This window comes from Psammomys obesus, unplaced genomic scaffold (genome assembly GCF_907164565.1).
Source record: "Psammomys obesus unplaced genomic scaffold, mPsaObe1.curated_primary_1811, whole genome shotgun sequence".
NCBI lineage: Eukaryota > Metazoa > Chordata > Mammalia > Rodentia > Muridae > Psammomys > Psammomys obesus.
In genome coordinates this window covers 3,074,007-3,101,439 of record NW_026591086.1, presented here as the reverse complement: position 1 = coordinate 3,101,439, position 27,433 = coordinate 3,074,007, and the positions used below count along the sequence as shown (strand labels likewise).

General features: G+C 38.6%; 1 protein-coding gene across 11 annotated transcripts in view; it reads left to right on the top strand.

Annotated features, from left to right (window-relative positions):
- The window catches only part of Hmbox1 (homeobox containing 1), a 131,576-nt gene that overhangs the window by 64,795 nt on the left and 39,348 nt on the right, over positions 1–27,433 (top strand). For all 11 annotated transcript variants that reach the window (XM_055609573.1, XM_055609569.1, XM_055609568.1 and 8 more), the window contains exons 5-6: positions 17,669–17,779; positions 27,105–27,258. In XM_055609573.1, coding sequence (XP_055465548.1) covers positions 17,669–17,779; positions 27,105–27,258 — 265 coding nt within the window. The remainder of the gene's footprint in view (positions 1–17,668; positions 17,780–27,104; positions 27,259–27,433) is intronic.

The window sequence follows — 27,433 nt, the reverse complement described above, 5'->3', positions numbered from 1 at the left end:
AAAGAAAGAAAGAAAGAAAGAAAGAAAGAAAGAAAGAAAGAAAGAAAGAAAGAAAGAAAGAAAAGAAAGAAAGAAATAAGATAGATACATGAGAGAAGAGAAAAGTTAGCATCTGAATTTTAAGAACTTGATTGCAGTTGTGTTGAATTGTGGTACGGTGGAAAACCGGCAGACACTGAAGTTGTGTTCTTTCTGTTATCTAATCATCTTGTAGCCCACAGCCTCATTTTCCTTACTTATAAGATGTGGGACTTTGACCAAGTAATTGTTCTCTTAGTCCATGTAACAAGGTGTCATAAACTGGGTGATATACAAACACAGTTCTGGGGACTAGGGAACCCTGAGCTAAGGCAGGTTCAATGTCTGAGGACCACCTGCTTTTCTGGCTCATACACTACTCCTTCTTGTTGTGTCTTCCCATGATGGAAGGGGTGGAGGGTCTGTTAGGTCCCTTATGGTGCTAATCCTATTCATGAACGTCTGCCCACGTCACCCAGGCAACTCTGATAAAGGTTCCCACATGTGAACATCATCATCTTAAAGGTGAAGATCTCAGCACAAGGCTTGGGGTGGGCATAGACAGTCACACTATAGCAACTCTGCTTTTAGTAGTCCAGTTCTAATATGCCTTTAAACTACGTTTGACACTTGTACCTACTTGGATCTAGTGTTTTCACTTCTAGCTATATTCAAACCACCTCCCTTGTTATCTCTAAAATGAAGAATAAAAACATTACATATGCATCCACTTTTTTACAGTTGCAGAAAAAATATTGCTCTTTCTCATAATCAGAGAACTGATTATAAACCAACTTAGATATCATTTTATATTTTTAAAACTAAACTTTATTCTGTAGAGCGGTATTTTGTTCACAACAAAGTTGAACAGAAAGTTGAGTGGCATCCAAAGTACCTCCTGGTCCACCATGTGTACGTACTCTCCTCCATTGTCACCACCCACAGTGGCACATTTGTTGCAGACAGTGAACCTATACTGATAAGACGTTGGAAACTAGCATCCCTACTTGACACCAGCTCTCTTCTTGCCATGGGGTTTTGACAAAGGTCAAATAGCATGTGTTCACAACTGCAATGCCACACAGGATTCTTTCACAGCCCTCCAAGTTTTTTGTGCTCTGCCTGTTTGTTCTTTGCTTTTCCCAACTCCTTCAACTATGGAATTTGCCAAAGTCGCTTGTCATTGGAGTCAAATCATGAGAACTTTCTGTTAGATTTTTTAAGTTACTAACTGCATTTAAGGTTCCTCTGTGTCATTTCATAGCTCAAGCCCTCGTTTTCTTTTACTGCTGAGTAATACCTCATTATCTGGATATCATACTTTATCAGTTTCCTACTAGCTGCTGAGTTACTTTCAGAATTTGTCAATTATGAATAAAGTTGTTATTAAAGAATAGAATTTCTATTTAAATTAGAAAAATGGTGTTACTTCATATATCTGATTGGAATCTTCCTATTGTAATAGAAATAATTCATTTGCTCATTTGACAAGACTTTATCAGGATTTGGCTGGCTTTAAGTAGATACCCAGTTTGAAAGCTTATCTGTTACCGTCTACACTACAAGCAGGCTTCTAGGTGGGAGGCATAACTGTCTCTGGATTAAGTGTTTGGAGTTGTAGTTTCTCTATCTAGAGGCTTTCACGCTCTTTCTGAACAGGCTCTCTGTAGTAGGGTTATAAGCATTTTGTATAGTGTATTTGGGCTTTTCTCTTGTCTTACAGGGCTGAGTTTTCTTCTATATTCCTCTTCAGATTCGGGGTAAACTGTTTGCTTGTAAAGCCAGCACATGAGGGTACACTTTTCCTTCCTAGGAAGAAGCACACCTCTCCCATGTGATGCCTAGACTTTTGAGAAGCTAAAGGACAGGGAGTTCCTGAGGAGCTTGTTTTAAAGCAGCTCCCCGAAGTCACTATACTGTATGTGTCCCTCTGGGCGTTCATAATCTCACTGCAGAGTGGAGGGTTGTAACGTTCCTTGTGAACATTTGGTTGGTGGCCAACTTTACGATGAGAACCGTGTCTCCTACTTGAACTTAAAGCAGTAGCCACATTAGACTGATTCACATGACCAAAAGGCTTGCCAGAGATTGCTGAAGGTGATATACAGGCATGTTTTCCATGTCATACACGGCAACTCTCATTTCTGTTTCTTTCATCACCTAAGATTGAAAAACCAACAAGTAAACAACCCTGTACCTAAAATGTAATGTCCCTTTTGAGATAAATTATTTATTATAGAATATAATTTCCTTTTTCTTACCATTAGGTAGTTATAAATTGAGGTGGTGAGATGGGAGCAATGGCTCTTGTTCCCCAAACCTAATGTCTTTGAGTTCCATCCTTGGAGCTCACTTGGTGTAAGGGGAAAACTGACTACTTCAAAGTGTTCTCTGACTTGCACATGCATGTTCTTTTATGTACCTCACATACACACAAAGCAAATGAATGTTTTGTTTTGTTTTGTTTTGTTTTGTTTTGTTTTTTCCTTTAAAGCTAGGCCAGATGACACATACTTATAATTTCAGCACTAAGAAGGTAGAAGACAGGGGCTAGAGAGAGGGTTCAGAGGTTAAGAACACTGGCTGTTCTTTCAAAGGTCGTCAATTCAATTCCCAGCAACCACATGGTGGCTCATAACCATCTATAGCGAGATCCTGGTGTACAGGCACACATGCAGGCAGAATGCTGTATAAATAACAAATAAATAAATAAATAAATAAATAAATAAATAAATAAATAAATAAATAAATATCTAAAAGAAAAGAAGAAGAAGATAGAGGCCATAGTGTCAAGTATTCAGAATTATTCTTGGTTTAGCTCAATATCAGCATGAAGTATGTGAGGCTATAAATAAACAATAAAACTTAAAAGATAAAACAGGGATATGTGTGCAAAGGGGACACCATTGTCCTAGGAAGAAAGTCAGGAGGCATTTCCTATGCGAGGGTAGCAAACCTAAGGCTGAGATTAGCCGTGTGACTGTTGGTAGGTGTTCAGGGCAGATGTTTACCTTAAAGTGCCTATGGAAGGAAGCATTGCTACAGACTTGTCACCATTATTTATGCGAAACTCTGAGAAACCATCGTTTTTTGATTCTATATTTAAAAGGCAGGGAGTCTTGCTATGTAACAGTCTCTGGCCTAGAATTCACTGTGTGTTCAGCATGTCATCAAGCCCAGATTCTCCTTCCTCAGCCTTCTAAATGCTGTGAATTTGTAGGCATGTGCTACCATGGTCTTTTGTAAAGCAATTTTTTTCTTAATGTTTTGAATTTGAGTTCTGTTTGTTTGTTTGTTTGTTTGTTTTTGAGACAGGGCTTTTTTGTGTAGCCTTGGCTGTCCTGGACTTGCTTTGTAGACCAAGCTGGCCTTGAACTCACATCTGCCTGCCTCTGCCTCCCTGAGCACTGGGAGTACAGGGGTGCACCACCACACCTGCTACGTTCTTTTAAAAACAAGAGCATGCTATTTTCTTAAAGGAATTTGTTTTCTTTTGACAGTTTTTAACAGCAAGATTGCCTTTTGCTCCCAGTTTCTTTTACTACTTAGATGACTTTTGAAGGCTGTTATACCAGTTTGCCTTGGTTTTTTTTTTTTTTTTCCAAGAGATAGAGTGTCTTTGAAATATTTATGTATAATAATCTTAAGACTAATATCTCTTAAATTTTATTGGTCTGCATGTTCAGTCTCTGGTTCGGCCTTGTCGTTAGGCATGAGTCCTAGGGCCAGTTCTGCTTGGTACTGGCATGCACCCTCTAGGCCAAACCTCTTTTTAAAGAGTTTTTATTTTTAGCAGTAATTGATGTGACACTTACCAAGTGCTAGATGCTATGCTAACTGCTTTATATAATTGAGAAACAGGTGTGAAGTCCCGCAGTTACAGATGAGAAAACCGAGACAGGGAGATGGCTGGCTTACCCACCAGCTCTCGTTCACCGTAGCCAGGGTTCTTAAGCATAGACAGGTCAATGCGAAGAGAATGCATATAGTTGAAAGCCAAGGATATAATTACAGCTGTGCATGAACGTTATCACCTGCTTTCCAGAACGAGGCTTCTCCAGAGTAACTTGGCCACTTTTATACCCAGTAAGGGGTTGAACCGGGATTTGAGTCCAGATTCTGCTTAATTCTCACTAGCATTAATTGCTCATTTATTTCTTTCCAGATTGATCCTTATGGAGCTAGGCTACTCAGTACTAAATATGTTAGCCACAACTTCAGTAGTCTCAATATATAATATGAATAGAAAGAATAAAATAAAAAATAATTTTACTCCCCCCCCCCACACCATTTTATTTCTTTGACAGGGCCTTCACTGTTACTAAGACTGGATTTGAGCCCCAAACGAAACTAATGTAATCTCTCTCCTGGCCTAAGTTAATTTTCTACATTAGAAAATATATTCATGTGGTGCAGATTTCAGAAGGGGGTGTGGTATTAAAGCTCTTCACTTTCTATCGTTTTACCATTGTCCTTCTTCCCAAAGATAAATACTAGTTTCTTTAGAGATATTTTACGCACTTATAAGCAAATAAGTCTATGTGTAAATCTTCTCTTTTTGTGTGTCAAGTAGATGACATTCCATATATAGTGTTAGCTGTCTGTGCTTTTTAATTTAGAAATTATCTCGTATTAGTATGTAAAGAATATTATCACAGTTATTAAGTAAAAAAAGTGTAGTGTACTATTTTCTGGATAACATAATTTCAACCAGCTATTAACATTTACCAATTTGATTTTTTTTGTCTTTATTCCCTGTACAGTAAATGTTAACTAAATACTTGCCTGATATATTGACATTATATTTAGGCAAGATAAGGTCTCCACTTGGAGGGTGGACTAAATCAGGTTCTTAATGCTTACTACACAAGTGCTTTTCCACTGAGCTATAATAGCTTCAGACTATAATTGTTTTTGCTTTACTATTTAAAATACAGCTCTTGTATTAGTAACATGTTTCCTTTCTGTCTTTTAAGTCCTCTGGTTTTAGCCATGTAATTTATCTTCCAGGAGTTTGTCCTACAGAAATATTTCCTTATATCACAAAGGATAACTGTATAAGAATGTTTATTGTATGTGTATTTGTAGCAAAAGGCTATAAATAACCTATATTCATCAGATGGGTGCTAATAGATAAATTATGACACATTTTTATTATGTGTTACTGTCAGTTCAAAAAAGAATAGGGGAACTGTCTTAAGGAGAATTAATAAGAGAGCATGGAGCATGTGGCTAGAAAATGATTTAATTCTCTTACTTTTTAAATGTATATGACATGCATGAGTTCTATGTTTTATAAAATGAAATCCAGACCCAGTTTTTTAAATATACACCCTATTATAAGTTTTAAAGGAATGTCTTTTAGCAAAATTCAGTCTAAGTCACAGTGTGTTATGCACTGCCTGATATATCTACAATACCATTTAGATTTTTTTTTTAATGGGATTTTAAAGTTCATCTGTAAGAAAAAAATACATGCAAATTCTTCAAGGAGAGCAGAGGAAGAGTTTGAACAAATTCATTCTACCAGATACTAAAATATACAGTTTAGCTAGAATAAGTAATGCAGTGTTGCTAGATAGATATATCACGTGTAAAGAGCAGAGGTCATTAATAGATTTAGGAAATAAGAAAATTCACCTTTTATAAGAGAAGCATTTCAAATGTGTTAGAAAATGTTTTCCCATTGATTTTTCTCTTTAAATTTGAAAAAAAAAAAAGCATGTAAACCACAAACTAGAAACATTTTTCATGACTTTGAGCTATATGTATACTTAGACCGGTACTAAATATATTTTAATATATAAATTGAATAAAAGATCTCATACTGCTTTTACAACATAGAGATACTATACATAAACACGCACTGGGCATCTGATATACAAGACCATGCTGTGTGTCATAGGAGGTGACTTTATTTCTTCTTGTGTAATATAGATACTCCTATGTCTTGACATTTATCATCTGTAGAACCTTGGGTCAAATGCTGAGTAGCTGAAAGGCTAACCTCCCTTCCCTTGTTTCAAATCTGAGGGGTAGAACTTCTTGTTCTCCCTAAATTTAGGTAATGTCAGCTGTACTCAGGCATCAGGTAGTTGGATAGTCGGTACTGGCTTGGTCAGATGCTCTGGTGTATCTCCTCAGGTAGTTGTGGGTTTTCTTATATATTGTTGTAGACTAATACAGAATGTTACTTTGGCTGACTTTCATTTACTGAGTGAACTCTACTCCCCTCCCCCCCCGAGGTGAATCCCACTTAGTCATGGTATAATTTTTGTTTGTTTGTTTAATATGTAGTTGAATATCGTATTCTGGTATTTTGTTGAGGATTTTTATTCGTGTATTCATACTGGATGTCAAGTCAGAGCCCTCTTGGCTTGCAGTACCTTCACCTGGTCTGGCTGGGGTAGCACTGCTTTCATAGATTGAGTTGGGAATAGTTCGTAGTTTAGTTTCTCTTCACTAGAATTAGGTTTACTTCATCTTGATTTCAGATTTGGTTGACATGCCATTGTACACAGAATTTACTTCTGACCCTTTTCATCTCTGCAAAGGTGAGCTCCAGCCTCATTCGTGCTTTATTAACTGAGTTCCCTTTGTTCTAGTCAGTGTATCTGCCTGAAGGGGTGGTGGATTCACAACTGTAAGCTTCCATCTGAGCACTGCCTTGGTCTCTTCATCGTGAAATTTATGTTAAATTTTTCTTTCTGATATCTCAAATACACACGCGCACGCGCACACACACACGCACACACACACAAACACATACACATTTGGTTTTTTTAAGTCAGGGTTTCTCTTTGTTGCCTTGTCTGGCCTGGAACTCTGTAGACCAGGCTAGCCTTGAACTCACAGAGATCCACCTACCTTGCCTCCCTGAGTGCTGGGAGCACCGTACCCGGCTTCAGAGTATTTTACAATTTTTTTTCCTTGACTCATTGGTTAGGAAAGTATTATTTAATTTTCATGTGTTGTTGACTTTCCCAAGGTTTTTCTTTTTCTCATTCAACTCAGATCTGCATGTTAAGCATGCACTCCACCACTGTTACTTCTTCTAGGTCTCATTACCATTGGAGAGCATAATCTGTTTCTGGAGATTGTTTATTGTTTCTGGAAATTTTCTGGAGACTGTTCCATGCACACGTCCCCTGTAGTTGGAGGACTGAGGGATGTTTCATTCCCTAAAGTAGAGTGAATGTCACCTTGGTAAACACTGAGAATGACATTTTCTGCACGTGCTAGGGAGAATGTTTGTTAGGCTGTGTTTCCTGCTCATGTGTTGTTTCCTATTGCTCTCTAATTTTTTTTTTTTTACTTCTGGAAGTTGGAGGTCGGCATTGCCATGTATTAGTCTTACCCATTTCTTACCAGTTTTTTTTGTTGTTGTTGTTGCATGAATTTTTAGGTTCTATTTGATGTGTTTATGCTTTTAGTTATATCTTCCTTATGTATTGACTGTGCGTGTTCAAGGCAGAGTCTTGCTATATAGCCTGGGCATACCTGGAACATTTGCTGTATCCTGCCTCAACCATATATGTATATATTCAAGTTACATTTTACTTTGTATGGTGGTAGTTGCTGTCTACATAATCTGCCTTTTCCAGTTTTACTTTCAACATATTTGTCTTTGAATATGCAACCTGTTTTATAGAGGCAGCGTGTAGTTGACTATATGTTTTTTTTTTTTTTTTTTCTTTTCTCATACAGTATTTCTCAACTCCAGCTTCCCCTCCCAGCACTCCTCCCATTTCCCGGACCTTCTCTCTCCCCAGATTACCACACCTCCAGACATCAGTTTATCATGGCACAACAAGATATAATAAGACCAAGCAAAAATACTCAGCTCAAGGGTGAGCAAAGCAACCCAGTAAGAGGAAAAGGGTCCCAAGAGCAGGCAAAAGAGTCAGAAACACCCCCACTCCCATTGTCAAGAGTCCTTCCCCCCAAACACTAAGCCAACAAACATAACATATATGCAGAGGACCAAGCGCTTCAGTCATTGTAAGTCCACATGAACCCTGCTTGATTGATTCTGTGGGGCCATCCTCTTTCTGTTGTCTTGACCCCTTTGGCCCTCACAGTTCCTCCTCCCCCACTACTGCAAGGTTCCCTGAGCTCTGAGAGGAGGGACCTGATGGAGACCTCCAACTTGCGCTCTCTCTCCACCTAATGTCTGGCTGTGGATCTCTGCATCTGCTCCCATCAGCTGCCAGAAGCAATGGAGGAGTGTTTCCCTTGTTCCACATCCTCGCCATCATGAGCTGTCACTTGATTTATTGATCTTAGCTATTTTGACAGGTGTAAGATGGAATCTCAAAGTAGTTTTGATATGCATTTTCCTGATGGCTAAGGATGGTGAGCATTTCTTTTAAGTGTTTCTTAGCCAATGGAAATTTCTTTATTGAGAATTCTGTTTAGATCTATATTTTTTAATTGGATTGTTCAATTTGTTGCTGTCTAGTTTCTTGAGTTTTTTTTTTTCTTTTTCTGAGTTTTGTTTTGTTCCCTTGCAGCTTTTAATATTTTTCTTTGTACTATATATATTTAGTGTTTTGATTATTATGTGGTGAGGTGACTTTCTTTTCTGCTTCAATCTATTTGTTTTGTATGCTTCTTGAACCTTTATAGGCATCTCCTTCAGGATAGAAAATTTTTCTTCTATGATTTTGTTAAAATTATTTTTTGAGCTTTTGAGCTTCTTCTGTTTCTATTATTCTTAGGTTTGGTTTTTTCATAGTGTCCCAGATTTCCTGAATGTTTCATGTCAGGATTTTTTTTTTTTAATTTAACATTTTCTTCTATCATACTTCAATATCTGAGATTCATTCCTCCACCTCTTGTATTCTTTTGGTGAAGCTTGCCTCTGTAGTTCCTGTTTACTTATCTAGACTTTTCATTTCCAGAACTCCCTCAATGTGTGTGTGTGTGTGTGTGTGTGTGTGTGTGTGTGTTTCTATTTCCATTTTCAAGTCTTGAGCAGTTTTATTTATTTTCTCCAACTATTTTTTGGTTCCTCCCCCACCAACTGGCTTTCTATTTTTTGTCTTTTCCTCGATTTTTTTTATTGGATTTGTTAATTTCCTCTTTAAAGACCTCTATCATCTTCATAAAGTTAGTTTTTAGGTCTTTTTCTTGTTCTTCAGCTGTATTGTAATAGTCAGGTATTGCTGTAGTAGGATAGCTGGACTCTGGTGACGAGTTAACTGCCTTGGCTGTTTTTGTGTTATTACACTGGCCTCTAGGCACCTAGGTTTGGTGATTATATGTGTAGGTGCTAGTTTTTGTTTGTCTCTGTTGGATGAGTATTTTATTCCTTGGTTTGTTTTCTCTCTGGTCTTCTGGTCAGTGTAGCCTGTAGTTGAACTGGGGATCTCCACAGGGGGCTGGGATACAGCAACAAGGAGGGGTAGGGAGATTAGGGATAGGGTTGGGGGTACTGAGAGAATGGGAGGATCTGTGGGCAGGCAGCCTACCTGGAGTTCTGGTAGCCAACATGGCCTCTGGGCAAGTAGGCCATACTCCAATATACAGTGGGGTTTTTGTTGTTTATGTTTTTCTTTCTGTCTGTTCTATCAGCTTCTGCTTTCTTTTGGAATCATAATTCATTAAGATTTAATGTAATTATGATAGCCATAATTTGTATCTACCATGTTCTTTTGTATGTCTTGGGCCGTTTTAGTCCCTTTTTTGATTGCTTTATCCTTTTGTTAATTGGATACTTTCTAGTGTACATGTTTAAATCTGCATGTTTTTATCTGTTATGTAGTTTGAGTTGTTCTTTTGGCAGTGTCACTAGGGTTACTATTGATGTGCTAATATATAATAATGTAGGTCACACTAGTAGCCCAGGCTAATATCAACTTAATTTCAATACATCTTTGCTCTTACATAGCTTCATTCTTCTTGTTTTCTGCCATTGTTGTCACACACATTGCATACTAATTATTACATGTGTTCATTAGCATATCATGTAATTATTGTGTTATACTTTTTCTAATAAAATAGCACAGAGAACTTACAGGCTTAAAAAACATCGTTTTCTTTTCTATTTATGTATGTAGTTTCTTTCTTGTCCATGTTTCCTGTCGGTTGATCCATCACAGCAGCAAGAGGGCCCAACAAAGCAAAGCTGCTCTCCTCATGGCATCCAGAAATCAGGGAGATCACAGGACTGGGGACATATTCTAGTGTACTCTTAGAGACGTGAGTCTTCCAAGTAGGCCTCACCTCTCAAAAACCATCATTTGGGGACATTTTTAGATGAATCCTGTAGCACCATTCTTTTTTCTGTCTTCAGGGTATTCAAGCTCCTGCCTGATGTGTTTCATTATACCCTAATAAATCCTTATTTCTGAGACATCTCATGGCATTTCTTTTTGTTCCTTAGTATCCTTCCCATGGCTTCTCTGAGAAACCCACTCTTAGTCCTAATGAGCACGCCTTGTACATAATGTTTCCTTTCTGTCTTTTGCTTTCATTTCTTATCTTTGATTTTAAAACATTTTTATTACAGTGGTGTTTATTTTCTGTGGGGGTGTGGAGCGTATGTGTACCATAGCTCATGGGTGGAGGTGAGAAGGCAATTTGTGGGGATTGGTTCTCTCCATCAACCATGTGGACCCCATGGACCAAACTCGGGATATCAAATTTGGCGGCACTTTTATGTGTTAAGACATCTCCCCAGCCCTGGTTTTTGGGTTTATTGATTTATGGTGTTTCTAGGTGTGAGTGTTAGGGTTAACATACTTGAAGATCACTGGGCAACTTAAAATGTTAAAAATTTTCAATAAATTTTCAGTGATTTCAGCCATTGTTTTCTCAAAATTTTCTTTATTTACTTTGCTGTATCTTTAGAGTCTCATGTGTATCCCACATGTCTGTGAAACTTTGCTCCGTGGTGTCAGTTCCTGTCTCCTGTTCCCATTATAAGTAATCTCATTTGACCTTTGCAGTGTGGTGATCAGAATGTTTCTGCTACTTCTTATTTGCTGTGGAACCCTGCCAGTAAATTTTTCATTTTATACTCCAAAATTTCTGTCTGGTTCTTACATATAATTATGTCTCAGTTGATAGTTTTTATAGGATCAGACATTTTTCTCATCCTTTTCTGTAGCTCTTTTGATTATTCCTTTTAGTTCTGTGCACATATTTAAAACAGGTGACATAAGTCTTTGTCAGGTAAGTCCGCTATCTCAGTCTCTGTAAGGTCACTTCTCTGTGTTGCTGTATTGTGTTGTCTGGTTTTTGACTGACTGCAGAAAGTGTGACTCTGTAGCCTGAGCTGGCTTTGGACACTTGGTAATCTTTCTGCCTCAGCCTCCTGAGTGCTGTGATTAGGGTATGAGTGACCACGACCAGCTTCAGGGTCACTTTTAACTGACTTCTTTTTAAAGACTTATTTCTCCTAGTGTGTGTGTGTGTGTGTGTGTGTGTGTGTGTGTGTGTGTTTGTGTGTGTATATGATGTGCACCCGCAGGCATGCCTGGTGTGCATGGAGGCAGAAGAGGGTGTTGGATTCCTGAAACTGCTTTGTAGGTGCTGAGGACCAAACCCGCAAGGGGACCCCTCAATAGTTTCCACAACTTTGATAAGAGGGACTTGGAGAATGTTTGTCAGTGCCTTTATGGAAGGTGTCTTGCTTTCTTTTCCTTCACAGAGGCATGACATCCAGACACTCAAGTAGAGAAGTTCTGGCTAATTCAGCACCAGTCAACTTGTACCAGTAAGAAAAACTCTGTGGGGAGACCGTAGCCAACCAGAGTTAAGCTGAAAAATGTGAAATTTATGTATTGACTGGAAAACAGAACCAAGAAGGAGCAGGAAAAAATAAATCTGTATTTCAAGTCACACCATGATCACATACATAAACACATTTTTCAAAACTTTTTGTATACATAGGAGCTTGCGCTTCGTAGAATACATCTCACTTTACAACAATCATTATAGGGCTTCAAAGTCAGAAAAATGGAAATGAGAAAATCTTGAATCCCGTTTAAACCTAAACTCAAGTAAGCAATGGTGGGAACTCTGGATCAGGACAGAATGAAAATGCTGACCAGAGATCAGAGGTTGGATATGAAGATTATGGTGAAGACGAAGGACACAGAGCCAAAGTGTGTGTCTTAGTTATCTGTTGCTGCAGAAAATTTTATCCCAGAATTTATTAGCATCTTGAAACATAAGCCTTTAGTATTCCAGACAATATAGGTCAGAAATACAGAAGCAGCTTAGCCAGGTTGTTTAAGCTTTAGCTTAAAAATGAAATCCAACATTCTCTTCTGTCTCCATGGACACCAGGCACACATGTGGGTACACAGCGCTCTCTCTCTCTCTCTCTCGCTCTCTCTCTCTCTCTCTCTCACACACACACACACACACTCTAGGAGAAATAAGTCTTTAAAAAGAAGTCAGTTAAAAGTGACCCTGAAGCTGGTCGTGGTGATTCATGCCCTAATCCCAGCACTCAGGAGGCTGAGGCAGAAAGATTACCAAGTGTCCAAAGCCAGCTCAGGCTACAGAGTCACACTTTCTGCAGTCAGTCAAAAACCAGACAACACAACCTAACAAACACAATACAGCAACACAGAGAAGTGACCTTACAAAACGTAGCTAGGGGTCTCATGAAGTTGCTGTCACCTGGGTTAAGTGAGGAATTAAGTGTACAAGATGGCAAAAATTCTAAGACGTGGGAGAAAAACAATCCCTTAATATGTGTAGAAACCTAAATGTATGCTCTTTAAAACTGTATATGCGCGAGTTTATGTGTTATATGTATCAGGAAGGTCTTATGCATGCATACCAAACAAAAAAGGATGATTCTAAGATAGAAAATAAGGAAGTGGTGGGAAAAAAGTGTTTTCCTATATGTGTTTGATGTTCTTGAATTTTTATGGAGAGTGATTGCATTGTAGCTTTGAGTAATAAGCTTTGGTGGTGACACACACTTAGAATCTAGCACTAAAGGGGCTAAAGTAGGAAGATTGTGTGTGGGAAGCAAGCTTGAGACACATAGTAACTGACTTCTAGGCCAGCCAGGGCTATCTAGTGAGACGATGACTCAAACATAACCAAACATATTTAAACAAATCTCTGATTGCATTATGGAATTAAATTATAAAGATGATAACAGTTGTACAGTAGAAAATTTCTGAAGGTTGTGCAATGGTTTAATTTAAGAGGAACATTCATGAGGGTTTTATATTTTGTGGTTCTGGGATGGCCTGTTCATGTCGTCAAAGTTATTATAGTTCTCCAGGTAAAAGAGGGCTAAGATTCCAGAATACAGGAATGAAGACTAGAAGGAGGAGATTTGGTAAAAATGTAAGCATTAGGGGTGAGAGTATGTGAAAGATAAAACTGGGGGCTGGAGAGATGACTCAGGGATTAAGAGCACTGTCTGCTCTTCCAAAGGACCCAGGTTTGATGCCCAGCACCCACATGACAGCTCACAACTGTCTGTAACGCCAACTCCAAGGTATCTGACACCTTTACACTAATTCACATAAAATTAAATAAAAATTTTTAAAGGTAAAACTGAACTAGCTCTTATAGGAAGCAAATGAGGGATGCTGAATGAATTAATCTTTCTATGTTGACCTGTGAGAAATCCTCTTTGATGCCACCTAGCCAGTGGTTTTTAAGAAAAGGTTGTGCCCTGAGAACCTCTTGCACTTACATGACATTTTAAATCATTATTGTTGATAATTACAATGATCAAAGGAAGAGGCTTAAATATGGAATCCTAGGGGCCACTAATGAGTAGGGAATTAACAAAGCACCTGGAGCCAAAAGAAGGCTCTGGAGGAGCTGCATCCCTCATCCTAAGGATGACAACGAGTGAATGGCCAGTAATGTCATATTCCGTGAATTGTACCAGGAAACAAAACATGGAGAGGTAGAGAGTCCAATGTTAAGACTTAAGAGACTGGGTTATGGTTGAGAGCCCTCTAGTGGAAGGAAGCAGTGTGTATAAACTTCAGGAAGGAGCCAATAAAGCTGAAGGTATTGAAGGTATTGAGATGGGGCCTAAAGATTGTTTCCACCCTTTGGATATAAGGGGCTTACTTTCTCACTGAGACATGTAAATTTGTTTTTGCTTCTGCCCTGCAAGAGGTAGAAAAGAAGAGGTTTATGAAGAGCTGAATTTTTTACAGAGCTTTTCCTCCACAGCAGGGAGGGGGCTGTCAGGGAAATTTTCTTCTGAGGGAAGTAGCAGAGCTAAAAGACAGTAAAGAAAAGCTGCTAAGACCTGAATGAAAAGTTCCACAGAGATTCCAACCAGTCTGGAAGGTGGGTCAAGGACCCTTGAGAAAAGTCATTTCTAAGTGTGACATTTGCCGTGTATTCATGTGCTTTACAATGCCTCTTCTAGGAAATGGCTTGCTTAACTGCTTTGTTTTCTGTATTTATTGTCTGACTCCAAGGTGAATCAGGAGGACAGCCTGTATCACTTGTTCCTCTATTTTATTAAATTCATAATTGCACAGAGAGAAAACTGTGACAACATGTCACATGCTTTCCTCAGAGTAAAATTGCAGACAGAAGGCAGAGTGGACTTCTCTTTATAACTCTTCCTTCACTTTAATTGCAGTGTTTCTAAAAGAATGAACACAAACTAAAATATTCTGTGTCAAAACCAGAAATTAAAACATTTATGGAAAATAAAATTAAAAAAAAACATTTATAGAAAGATTGAGAATGCTATAGAGGTAGAAATGCAGGAAAAGTTTACAAATTTAGATTTGTCATGTGCATCCATAAGCTTTTGATATATATATAAATATAATATAGCACATATAAAATTATATATTCATAAAACTGTATACTTTCTGATTTATATCAAGGGCATCTTTACATATAAATACATATGTGCTTTATGAATTTTAAAAACATTTTAAATGTGTACAGTAGGTTACAACTCAATGCCTTATAGACACCCACATCACCACCTTCCACACCAGTAAAGAGCGTCACTGGCCACCACATAAAGCTTTATTCCCAACCTTTTCTTTCTTTCTTACCTGGGTACCAGTGTGCTGATTTGCATCCCTGTAGATGGTATAGTGTGTGACTTCTGTGTGTGTCTGGTTTGGGGAGCATCATTGTTTCTGTGAGGTGCACCCATGTGGGTACCTATGTGAGGTTACATTTATCCCCTTGTTGCAATGGCACTGTGAAGTAGAAGTCACAGGTATCGTAGTGTCTGTGTTCTGCAGTTGATGGCTATTTAGGCTTTTGACCTGAGGAATGCTTTAGATGATGCTTACTTATGAGGCTTCTTGTGCATGTCTTTTAAGTATGTTTGTGCTAGATCAGTACTCATTCCTGTGGGCCGTATAACCAAAGTTCACCTTTCATGTATACTGTCTAATAGCCCTGTCATTCATGAGTCCCATGCTCTTGCTAGCACGCAGTATTAGTGGGTAATTGTCAGATTAGTTTTGGGGTTTTTGTAGCTTTTAAAAAATACTCAATTTAAACTCATGCCGGTATTTTGTTATGAAAATAAATATACTGTTACCTGATAGCCTCCTGATAGGCTTTTGCTACTTCCTACACAGCATGGACAGCTCTCATAGCTAATGGGCTCTGTGGTTCGTTCCATGTGTGTTCTAATGAAAGAAATATTTAATATTGGAGCAAGCTAATATCTCATCCATACTTATTAATATTTTTTAAACTATGTTTTTTAAAAACATAGTTGTTTTTTTTTTTTTTACCTATGTGGTAACAGCAGGGAAATCCATTTGAATGGTTTTGTTTAGTTGGCAAGGAAATGGATTTTGACTTTATGGTACTGAATGATCATTTTTTTCATTCTTATTTTAAGAGTAGTATTAAAAAGATACCATGAGATGGCTGAAGCTAGATTTTGGTGACAACATCACCAAACATGGCTGATTTAATTATTCAGAATAATCAGCATTGTCTCTTAACAAACCCTAAGCACTAGCTGCCAACACTGGCATCACATAGACTTTTTACCACTGGGAACCATCTCTGGGAATTGTTGAAACATTTCCAAAAAGAGAACCATGCCCGTTAAAAAAGATAGCTCAGTGAGTAAAGGTGCTTGACACCACGCCTAACAACCTGTGTTCAGTCCCTGAAACCCATGACAAAAGAACTGGCTCCCTCAAGTTGTCCCCTGACATTGTGCACTGGAGATACATACACACACACACACACACACACACACACACACACACACACACACACACAAATGTTAAGAAGAAAAGTAGCTTTTCTTTTATTTTCCCCCATGTTTTCACTCATCATCCTCTACCAGGCGTTGGTAAGTGTCTGAAATCTGTCTTGCCTCCTGTTGAGCATAATAGCTTTACAAGCTGTCCGCATAGTGGTGTTTGTGGTACAGTAGGTATCTTAACCCTTTAAAGCAGTGGTTTTCAACCTTCCTAATGCTGAGACCCTACAATACAGTTGTTAGGTTGTGATGACAACCTTAAATTATCTTGCTGCTACTTTATATCTGTAATTTTGCTACTGTTGTGAATCATAATGTTGAGACCCGATATGCACAATATCTGATATGTGACTCCCAAAGGGGTTGAGACTCACTGCGCAGAGGCTTCTCAACCCCAGGACAGGGTTTCTCCGCATAGCCCTGGCTGTCCTGGAACTGATTTTATAGACCAGGCTGGCCTCAAACTCAGAGATGTGTCTGCCTTTGCCTCCTTAGTGCTGGGATTAAAGGTACGCCCCACCACTGTCCAGCATACTTTGGAGGCTTTAAGGTGTTACAAACTCTCTATCATATCCAAATGATCTTTTGGAAATGCCTCATTTCTATTTTTTTTTCAGATCTTTTTTATTTTAATTTTTATCTAGTCACTTTACATCCCAGTCATAGCCCTCTTCCTCCTTTCCCCCCAGTTCCTCTCTCCTAATTTCTTTGCTTTTGCTGGTTGTATATTGGGTTTTTAAAAATATAATGGACCAGAATGAGTGTGTGGTTCTTGAAAGCTTTGGAACATTCCTTTGACTTTGATATGTGTGAATCACCCACATCTCTAAGTAATTGCTGACAAGAAGCTCTTAGCGATAGCAGAGAACTACTGTTGTGTAGTCTCTTCTGTTTTGAAGGGAAAACATGTCTAGAAACCGTTTTTAGTTACTGAGCTTTTTTCATGGGTCATGTTGTAACCTAAGTCCACAAGTCTGCCAATCTTGCTTCTCTCTGCTAGGGGAGATGGGTCTAAACACTTAAATGAATTAGCAGATAGCCAGAAGCCTTACTGAAGCAGTGTTTTCAATGACCTTTCCTTACCTAGCCCCTAGATTTTTTTTTAATTAATGTCAATAATGAGAAGTAACAGTTACTTTATCTCTCTTAAGTATCTGTTAAAACCTCTCATATTCCTAACCAGAAGTAGATCTGACAAGTGGTGGTGCTTGGGATCTCCTATTTAGAAGCCACTGTAACATCTTTGTTGAGAAATGTTTTGACTTCTCATAGATAATTTTTGCACAGGTCCTAGTCAGTGTGGTCAGGCTAGTTGTTGTTTTCTCCAGTTACAGCTTCATCTCACAGTCAGGTAGAACCAGCACCGAGTAACTAAAAGCACCAGAACCCTCATTAAGCTGGCTGTGATTTCCGTGCCCCACCAAACGCTGCTTTTCTTTCTCATAGGTATCAGTCAGAGTCGGATCTCTCATTGGCTGTTGCAGCAGGGATCAGACCTGAGTGAACAGAAGAAAAGAGCATTTTACCGATGGTATCAACTTGAAAAGACAAACCCTGGTAAGTATTTCTTTTTATTTACTGTGCCTCATATGAAAAGGTATAATTATTTCATTGAACCCAAGTGCTAATTTGTTCAAAAAATGCTTCATGCTTTATTGTTTTTCTTTATGCAAGTAGACAACAGTAAAATCTAAGCCCTGGTTGTAATTATGTTTAGGTTTCTGTTTTCTAGGCGGGTTCACCTCTTCCTCACAGCTGCTTCTTGGTCTCCAGGTCAGGTGTTTTGTTGTTGTTGTTGTTGTTTGTTTGTTTGTTTTTAAGGCTGGCCTTTTTTTTTCTTCAACTGTAAGTGCACAGATAAAAATGTACCCTTTTTAAAAAAAAAATTGGAATATCAGTATCTTACTTGGTATGTATTTAATGTTTTTATTGAGTTCATACTGTAACATTCCAGTGATCTCTCCTAATGGAGAGTGGAGAGATCACTTTATGTTTTTAAAGGTTGTGGCCTGGGTAATAAATATATTTTGAAGTTTTAAGGTGAAGCTGTTCATATAACTCCCAGGAGCAGCACTCGATTGGAAAATAGGATAAAGTCTTTTAAAAAGAGATCATAAAAGTCTTGAGGCCTGGAGTTGCCAAGAATGGGCAACATTGATTCCAAGATACTTTTAACAAGTAATAGATCAAGAAAAATATAAAGTTTTAGGGAGTGCCTGTCTCAGCCTGCACATTGTCTCAAGTATAGATTTATTTGTGTGTCATATCCCAATAATGAGGGTAGTTTCCTACGTAACCATAATCTCCATTATTATACTTAAGAAAATGAATACTTCAACAATTATCTAATCCATTATCACATTTCTCTGTTACAAAACTGTCTTGTATAGCTCCATATCTGTCTCCTCACCTCCAACCTGTTTTCTACCTCTCTTTCTTTTAATAAGTTTTAGGTCAGAAAATTAGAATGCTTCCCTAGATTCTTAAATGCCCACATTTTTTATTTCTTAATACCATAAACATTTAAAATCTTGTTATTTTATAAAATGTCCCACAGTGTAGATTTTTCCAAACTGCTTACTTTTACTCTTCAAGGACTTTTCTTTATTTTCTGTAGTGCCTACACAGTGGGAGTCAGAATTAAGGCTCTGTTAGATTCAGGTTGAATGTTTTTGTTAAGAATAGTGCATAGATTTTCTTTTTAGGAGTCCCTGTCATAATGACATCAATTTACATTGAATTGCAACAAAATAAAATGGGTTGGTTGAGAAATTTGTGGTAGGTATAGGGAAATATTAACTAGCACAAGTAAGGTTTTGCTATACGTTTTTTCCAATAAAACATAAGGTGAAAATACTGTGTGAATAATATGCCACGTGCCATAAGGTGTTATCAAGTGGCAGCACTATTAATGTCTCTATTTGATGGTGCTGTTGAGGTGGAGACCAGATCTTTCCTCTGTGTCTTTAAGTGGTTCTGTGAGTCTACTTCTGCTGTCAGGTCTCAGAATTCCTTGAAGATCCTTGCTCAGTCAGTTCTTCCAGGGAAATAAAAATTAGATAATCTCATCTATCATTCCTTCAATATTTATCAGCTTAAATACTGTACAAAGAAGGGCCTTCATATTTTCTAGCAATATCTAGAAACATAAGCAAAGCTCTTAAAAAACTGTCTCTGATTGCTGTTACATGTTCACAGGGGAAATGCAATGCAAATGACATGTAGTTTCATATTTCCTAGCAGCCACATTTCAGAAAGAAAGAGTGAAAAAGCAGAGTAATGATACATGATAGCACATGTCACTTCAATTTTTAATTTTCATTTCTAAAATTGAAACTCCCCACTCCCTTCCTATTTCTTGTCCAGATTCTTTAGCAATCAGTAGATATTTTATGTTTATAACACGATTTCCAACTAACCACATTTCAAGTGTCCAGTTGTCTGGTGCTTCCATATGAGACCAGCATAATTCTAAGATATTCTTAAAGCAGCAGGTCAGACTTGATACTCAGCAGTCTCACAAAGATGATTTTCCTTGTCCTGTGATTTATAGCAAACCCAGTTATTCACAGCAATGCTAGTTAGTTGGAGAGGGGAAGAAACTTGGTGTGGTATGCTTCATAGAGTAGCACGGGCTGATAGTGACAGTTCAGCTGGGTACACAAGGAACTGTTTACCCTAGGATTCGGTACCTAGGACAGAACTAGGATAGACACTAATCACAGTTGTTGAGGCTAAATTCCTACCCTAGGGTTTTAGGGCTGTACTCCAGCTTGGGGCAGGGTGGAAGCTGTTGATGCAGTTACTTCACTAGAGATAGGAAAGAGCTGCAGCAGCATTGTTAAGCTCACTGAAGACTCCTACTGTAAGAATCCAGCTTGTAGCCTTGGAGTGACTTACTTTTGTTTATAATCTTCCCAGTTAAATGTGTGGTGGACCCTGAGCAAGGCCCACCCAGCTCTGAAACACTGAAGGAAGTTGGAATGTAGAGCACCTAGTGGGAGGCTTGGGTGCAGGCTAGCAGCACTCCCTATGAGCACCCTGTGTGCACACATATCCTCTTTGAAGGATGGGTGCCTGTACATACATTGGCTTCTGTGTCCCCCTTTTAAAGCCCAGTCGAAACTCAGCTTTTTTTCTGGATGTTATAACGTACAAGTAGCTTAAAAGAAAAAAAAAGATCAGTTGGTGAGTGTCAAATGATAGGTTTGTTATGTTTACAATAGTTGAATATTATCCATCAGTATTTAAGTTTTTTTTTCTTTGTCTTTTCACCTTTAATATACGAGGTAATGGGGCATAGGTTTCTTTCTGGATGTATCAGTGCAGCTTTGTTGACTTTAAAATAGCCTTTGATTTTGCCTAAAGAATGGTATTGTTTCTTCCCCTGTGGGAACTTTAGAGTTGTTATAATCTTTGAATACAGTGTGACACCTAAGAATAACTTCTCTTCTGTCTTCCTGTTAAGTAGTTGCTCGCAGTGCCTCATGCTCTTTGCATGTCACTAGAATCATCTGATTAAGAACTTGTTGAGTTCTCTACAAGAGAACATTGTAGAACTATATGGTTATTTTTAACATGCTTTTTTGTGAATTTCACTTGCATGCAGTGAAACAGCATTCAGAAGTTAAAAATGTGAGATATGAAACAATATACACTGCAATACGATGTATATTCAAGGAATATGCACACACCCATAGGCAGTTTAGATTTCGGTAAGTAGGGAAGATGTCGGGAAGTCTAGCTTAGGAACTGATAAGAACAGCTCTGAAGAGGGATGCTGCTGGTAAGGGGAGAAATAGACTTAATTATACACCCTCTGGGTCTTTGTTCACTTTGCAGTGCTTGGGGTTGAACCCAGGACCTTATGTATGCAAGGCAGGCATTTTACCATTGAATTATGGCCCTTCTTTGGCTTTCTGTGTTTGAAAAATACATATAACATGTAATGAAAGGAAGGAAGGAGGGAGGGAGAGAGGAGATGTGAAAATAAATGTCGTTCATGTTAAGGTAAGAGGAGAGCTGCCGTGGTTCCTGCAGATTGCCTGAAATAGTTTGTAGAAAATAAGCCATGGATAGGTTTATTAGGAAGGAGTTGCTAGTACCATAACCTTTCCTTTGTGCGGCATGCAGGTTATCAAGAGAAACGCAAATAACATCATGTTTTCACATACATTCTGAGGAGAAAAAAGTGGAAAATTAAGGCAAGCCGCAAAATGTAAAGCTGACTTTCCTGTTCTTTGCTGTAGAAATGTCTGGCAAACAAGCCTGGTATAGATGTAGATTCTCCGCCTCCGTTAAAGGACTTCTGGCTGCATTTCTCCAGTGAAATTATCTTTCAGCCTCCTCCTCTAAATCATTCAGATTTTTTATAAGGTCTCTCTCTCTCTCTTTTTTTTTTTTTTTATAAGGTTCTCTTTACATGAAGTCAGCAAGAAAAAATGGGGTTATTTTTATTGATAATCCAATATCTACAGATATAATTCTCTGATAAACAGACCCCATCATCAGAAACATCTGATGATGTTTCCCAGTACATCTCAAAGCCTGCTAAGTAAGACTTATGAATAAAACAAGTTGATGGAAACCGATCACATGCACTTTATCTTGTTTCTCATGACAACATTTACAAGAAAATGCCTGTTTTCTTAAAGAGCCAAGTACCAAATTCAGTGTATCTGATGTGAGAAAAATTCATTAATTCGAATTAAGATCCCCAGTCTTTTTCTCTTGTCTGATTCAACCATTGCTATAATAGGAAGACTTTGCGGCACCTGCAGGCTTATCACCAATCCTACAGACTTCAAACAGAGTCAGGTGTCTTGTGAATAGCGTACATGAAGTCAGTGTGCAGATCAGAAACACCTGTTCTTCACATATAGCATGCCAAAACTCTGGGAAGCATGCATGTGACGTTGGAGCATATGAGAAGCCATTTTCCTTTTCTGTGGATAAAGTGCTAACAGCCATTTTTCTACGTGCTGATTAATAGGGCGCACCCAGTTCTAACCCTGTACATAAAATAATCATAGCTGTAAAGAACACTCACTGAAAACCTAAAATCTATTAGCAATTTTGAAATTTTTTTTTTCTCATGGATTGAGGTTTGCTAAAAGAGAGTACAAATTTTTGTTTTAATGTGAACTCGGGTATGTAATGTGGAAGGCATTACTGTAAAGAAGTAAAGTAACAATTAAGTGAGAGCACCTGGGCCTTTCACCAGCCCAGAATTCCTGTATTACTGCAGGTTTGACCTCATTATTCCTGCATTCTAGTTTCTTTGCATTGTCCTGTCAAAGTCTATAATTTTGATCCTATTCTTGTGTATTTCACTGTTCTTTGTATGTCTGCCCCAAAACAAAATAGACTGGGCTTTATAGAAGAAATCAGTATTTGAGAATGTCACATGTGCTGTTTTTCTTGTTTTTCCTTTTAGTATGTGGGTGTGTGGTGTATGCATGTGTGTAGCCATGTGGTGGTCTGAGGTTGATGTCAAGGATCATTCACAAAGCTGGGCAGTGGTGGCGCACACCTTTAATCCCAGCACTCAGGAGGCAGAGGCAAGTGGATCTCTGTGAGTTCCAGGCCAGTCTGGTCTACAGAGCAAGTTCCACGACAGCCAGGACCACACAGAGAAACCCTGAGTCCGGGAACAAAATAGAATCATCCACAATCTCTCTTGCCCCTTACTCACTGAGGCAGTGTGTCTCAGCCAAATCCAGAGCTCACTATTATGGCTAATATTGCTAGCCAGCTTGCTCTGGAGGTTCCAAACTCCACATTCCCAGTTCCAGATAGCTAGCTACCATGTCTGCCTGGCTTCTTGTGCTATTCTCAATGTTTACTAAATTGAAAAAGAAATAGAGCAAGAAAAAAAAATCTTCAAAATTAATGTGGTTTTTTTTTTTCTTAATTAATAGTATTTACAGATTTAAAATTGCTCAGTTTCAGCCTTCTGTATATAACCTTGATTTCTTTCAAAGTCACCAGGTCACTACTTCTTCTCTCAGTTTTGTCTCCCCTTTTCCTCATTTCCTCTTTTTCCTTCCTTCTAAACCAACTTTATTTTAATCTAAATTCCTTTCTTACAGAAAGCCTAGACAATGTAGAATATTTTTAAGTGATTGATACTTTTAACAGGAAATACCAATACCAAGAAAACACTTCTATTGTACATTGGCTGTTCACTTCCTTTAGCCTCTTAGGATTCTGCACTCTGTTAATTTGCATGCGAGGACCACACTGTGCCTATAAGAACATTGCACAGTTCTAGCAGCCCATGTTGGAGCTCACTGATCTTTTGTTCTCTTCTCCCCTATCCTCTCAACTCTAAAATTTTCCATCCCTTTACCAGGGCAAATTTGGGGTAAGAGAACCCATAGTCTTATCTATTCTGTTTCTGCCTTCATCTTGACCAGCTGTGATGTTAGTTAGCTTGGGTGTTTTGGAAATTTTTTTTTTCTGGAACAGACTTTGTATAATTTTAATTAGATGGATTTTTACCCTAGATTCTTGCTGTGCTGTAATCCTTGCTTGCTTTGGGAAAAATAGGAAAGACTTTGAACCAGGTCCAGGTTATTTTGATAAAAGAAACTGTATGTATGTATGTATGTATGTATCTGTGTGTATGAGTGTTTTGCCTGCATATATGACTGTGCACCATTTGCAAGCCTGGTGCCCACAGAGGCCAGAAGAGGCCATCAGATCTTCTGGAACTGAAGTTACAGACAGTTGTAAGCTACCAAGTGGGTGCTGGGAATTAAACCTGGGTGCTCTGGAAGAGCAGCCAGTGCTCTTAACCACTGAGTCCACGAACCCTTTTCTTAAATCCATTGTCCATAATATAAAAGATTCAAACTCACTGATGATAATAGAAGAGATTTAAGCATACTGGCCTTAATACAAAAGGTTCATAAACACTGGCTGCATGGAAAAGGCTTACAAACTTAACTATACATAAATTAAGATTAAAAGTGCCATAAATAAAGATACTGCAGATGACAAGTGAAAAAATATTTATAGCTATATGACTAATAATTGATGTTGCATCTCCACTCAGTCAAAATCTATAGCTCAGTAGAAAAAGGACCAGAAACTAACAAAAATAGAGATAATAGTCAATAAACAGAAAAGGTGCCCATTTCTACTACTAGTAAGGTATTTTATCTTAAAGGAATTTTCTTTCTGCCAGATTGGTGCATTTGCATAAGTAATATGCTTAGTGTTGGGGAGGATGTGATGAAATCACAGCTGGAGAGGGTTGTAGTGACTTGTATTGTCTGCCGTGATACAAAACATGCCACATGTTTGCAGCTTAGGATGGCAAAAATTTATTTTCTGTTTCCATAGACCAGAAATCCAGGGTCAGCATCCTCATGAGCTTTTAGTCAAGCTGCCTGCCAGGGCTGCAGTCTCTGGAACTGGCTGTCCCTGTTCCTTACTGCCTCATAGCCAAAGTTCCATCATCCATCCTCACCTTGCAACTCCTTCTCCCATGAGCGAGTGATCTGATAAAAAAAAAAGCAGAAAAAGGTGCCCTAGTGTTTCAGTTCTGGAGGACACATGCTCTTACTGCCACATGTTCCTGGTCATATAGTCTAGTCTTGAGTACAGAATGAGAAAGCACTACATAAAGGCGCAGCTACTGGGAGGCAAGACACACTCATGAAGCATCTGGAGGCTGGCTACTAACATGCTTTTGTTGGGACTTTATGTCTGGGCATTTAATTCTCTCTGACAGATGGGTATAAAAGTATCCACATCGTATGTATACTGTAGCTTTAGCATACAAGGTAGCTTTTTCCCTCTACTGTCTGACACTTAGGTAGAATGACAGAAGCAACTAGAGATGAGGGAAACATCTTTCATTCTGTGCAGCCTTTCTACATAGCATGTAGGGTTGATCTGACTTCTTAAAGGACAGCTGAGCGAGCATCACAGGAGACACAGACAGAAGGTACAAAGCTCCCTATGATCTAGCCTTGGGCTTTCTCCATGTCATAGGACCTGTCCAGATCTGAGGCATGGCTTATTGTGAAGGTCCATCTTTAGACCTGCCCTGGGAGGTTATGGTTGTGAGAGATGATGCTGGCCTATTGTAAAGCAGCAATACATATAAAAAGAAAGTTTTATACTGGGTTTATTTTGAATATAAATAATAAAATTTGAGTATGGACTGTGCATCATATGTATAGTGGGGGGAAATAGGGAAATTAAAGATGAGATGGATCTGAGATAGCCAGATATCTTGTGATTTGGAGATTTACTACTAAGGAAGAGACAGAAAGCCAGTATGTTTGGAAAGGAGAATCTAGATTGCTTAAATCATTGTTCTCCATCCAAGAAAATACAAATAAAGATGTTGCCTGTAGGAAGGGGGTTTAGGGAGGCCCACTTTTGCATACCTGTAATTCCAGCTACTTGGGGTGCTAAAGCAGGAGGAACTATTGAGGCCTGGAGGTAAAAGGCCAGCCTAAGCAACATGGACAGCCCTATCTCAGAAAGGGTTTTGTGGAGGTGGGGATGTATGTGTATTAAAATAGAGATATTATTCATGGTATTAATCGATGATACAATAGAAAACCATTCTTATGAAAAAATATGAATTCCTTGTGTGAGATTAACATTCAGATGTACCTAAACCTCTTGAATACTAACCTGCCATTTTATGACTTTATTAAGTCATTGTGATGCGTGCCCATACTTCCAGTACTTGAGAGGTGGAGGCAGGAGTTCTGGACTACCTTACTTCTTATCTCAAAGGAATGAAAGAAAAGGAGTTTAGATTAAACTACAGTCAGAGGGAACTTCTTGAGGGCTTTAATAGAAGGGTGATAGAACTCTTGTATTTGGGAAAGATGACTTTAGCAGGGCAAGTAGTTAAAGAGGAGTGGGAGCAGAGCTGACTGTGGAAGCATGCCAAGCTCTGCTCAGGCCCTTGAGCTGGCCATGGAAGCCTGAGACAAGGTGGCTTCTCTGGTGTGAATCTAGCTTCTAGTATAGAACAAGTAACGGAAAAGGACGTGATATATCGAGAATTAGTGAGTTATAACTGGTTGAAACTGTCTGAGAAAAGCTAGTCTAAATCGGTGAACTCGCTCAGATTGTAGTTGTTATTGTCGAGAGGTAAAGGAAGGTGGTATTTCTAGTATGTAATTGATGTATAGACACACAACTCACTAACAGGTGTGAAATACCATCTTATTTTCTTTGTTGCTGTATTTGACACTTCTTTTTGAGACAGTCTCTTATAGCTTCTGGCTTCCAAGTGGTGGGATTACAGATGTGTGCCACATCTGGCCTAGTATAGGGATTTCAAAAGAGGCTGTACATGGAAAAGTTCAGTCCTTCCTGTTAATAGGTTTTGTGCTTTATATGAGTTGCATTAAGAAACTAGCAGACATATGAAAGCAAATGAAAAGGTGACAGTTAAGATGACTTTTACTGACTTTTGAAGGAAGAGGCTTTTATCTCTTCAGGTTTTTCCTTTGTGGTTTTTTTTTTTTTTTAATGTGTATAGGTGTTTTCCTTTCATATATGTCTGTGAATTATGTGTGTACACAGCCTTCAGAGGCCAGAAGAAGACATTGGCTGTCCTGGAACTGGAGTTACAGATAGTTGTTAGCTGCCATTTAGGTGCTGGACATTGAACCCAGGTCTTCTAGAAGAACAGTCGTTGCTCTTAACCATTAAGCCATCTCTGCAGCTCATTGATCATGTTTTTTTTTTTTTAAATAACAATATTAAATGTATTGGCCTTCGAGTTTCAATGGACAAAGAAAAGCTTATACTCAGATCTCATTTTCTTGTTTTCATGGTAACTTTGTAATACTGATTTCTTTAATTGCAAAATATTTGCTTTACAATGTCTTATTTATTCCAGGGGCTACGTTAAGTATGAGGCCTGCCCCCATTCCAATAGAGGACCCTGAGTGGAGACAGACACCTCCCCCAGTCTCTGCCACACCCGGAACTTTCCGACTCCGGCGAGGAAGCAGATTTACCTGGAGAAAGGAGTGCCTAGCAGTCATGGAAAGGTACATCTCTTACTCCTTTGAGATAACACTTCCCAGACCACTTTCATTTCCAACAAATAACCTGAGGTCTAGATTCTCACTCTGCAGCTATTACAGCATATGAGAACTGTTGTGTTCTTGAAATAAGAGAACTCACAAAGCTGGACCTCGCATTCGCCAGCTTATTTCACATACA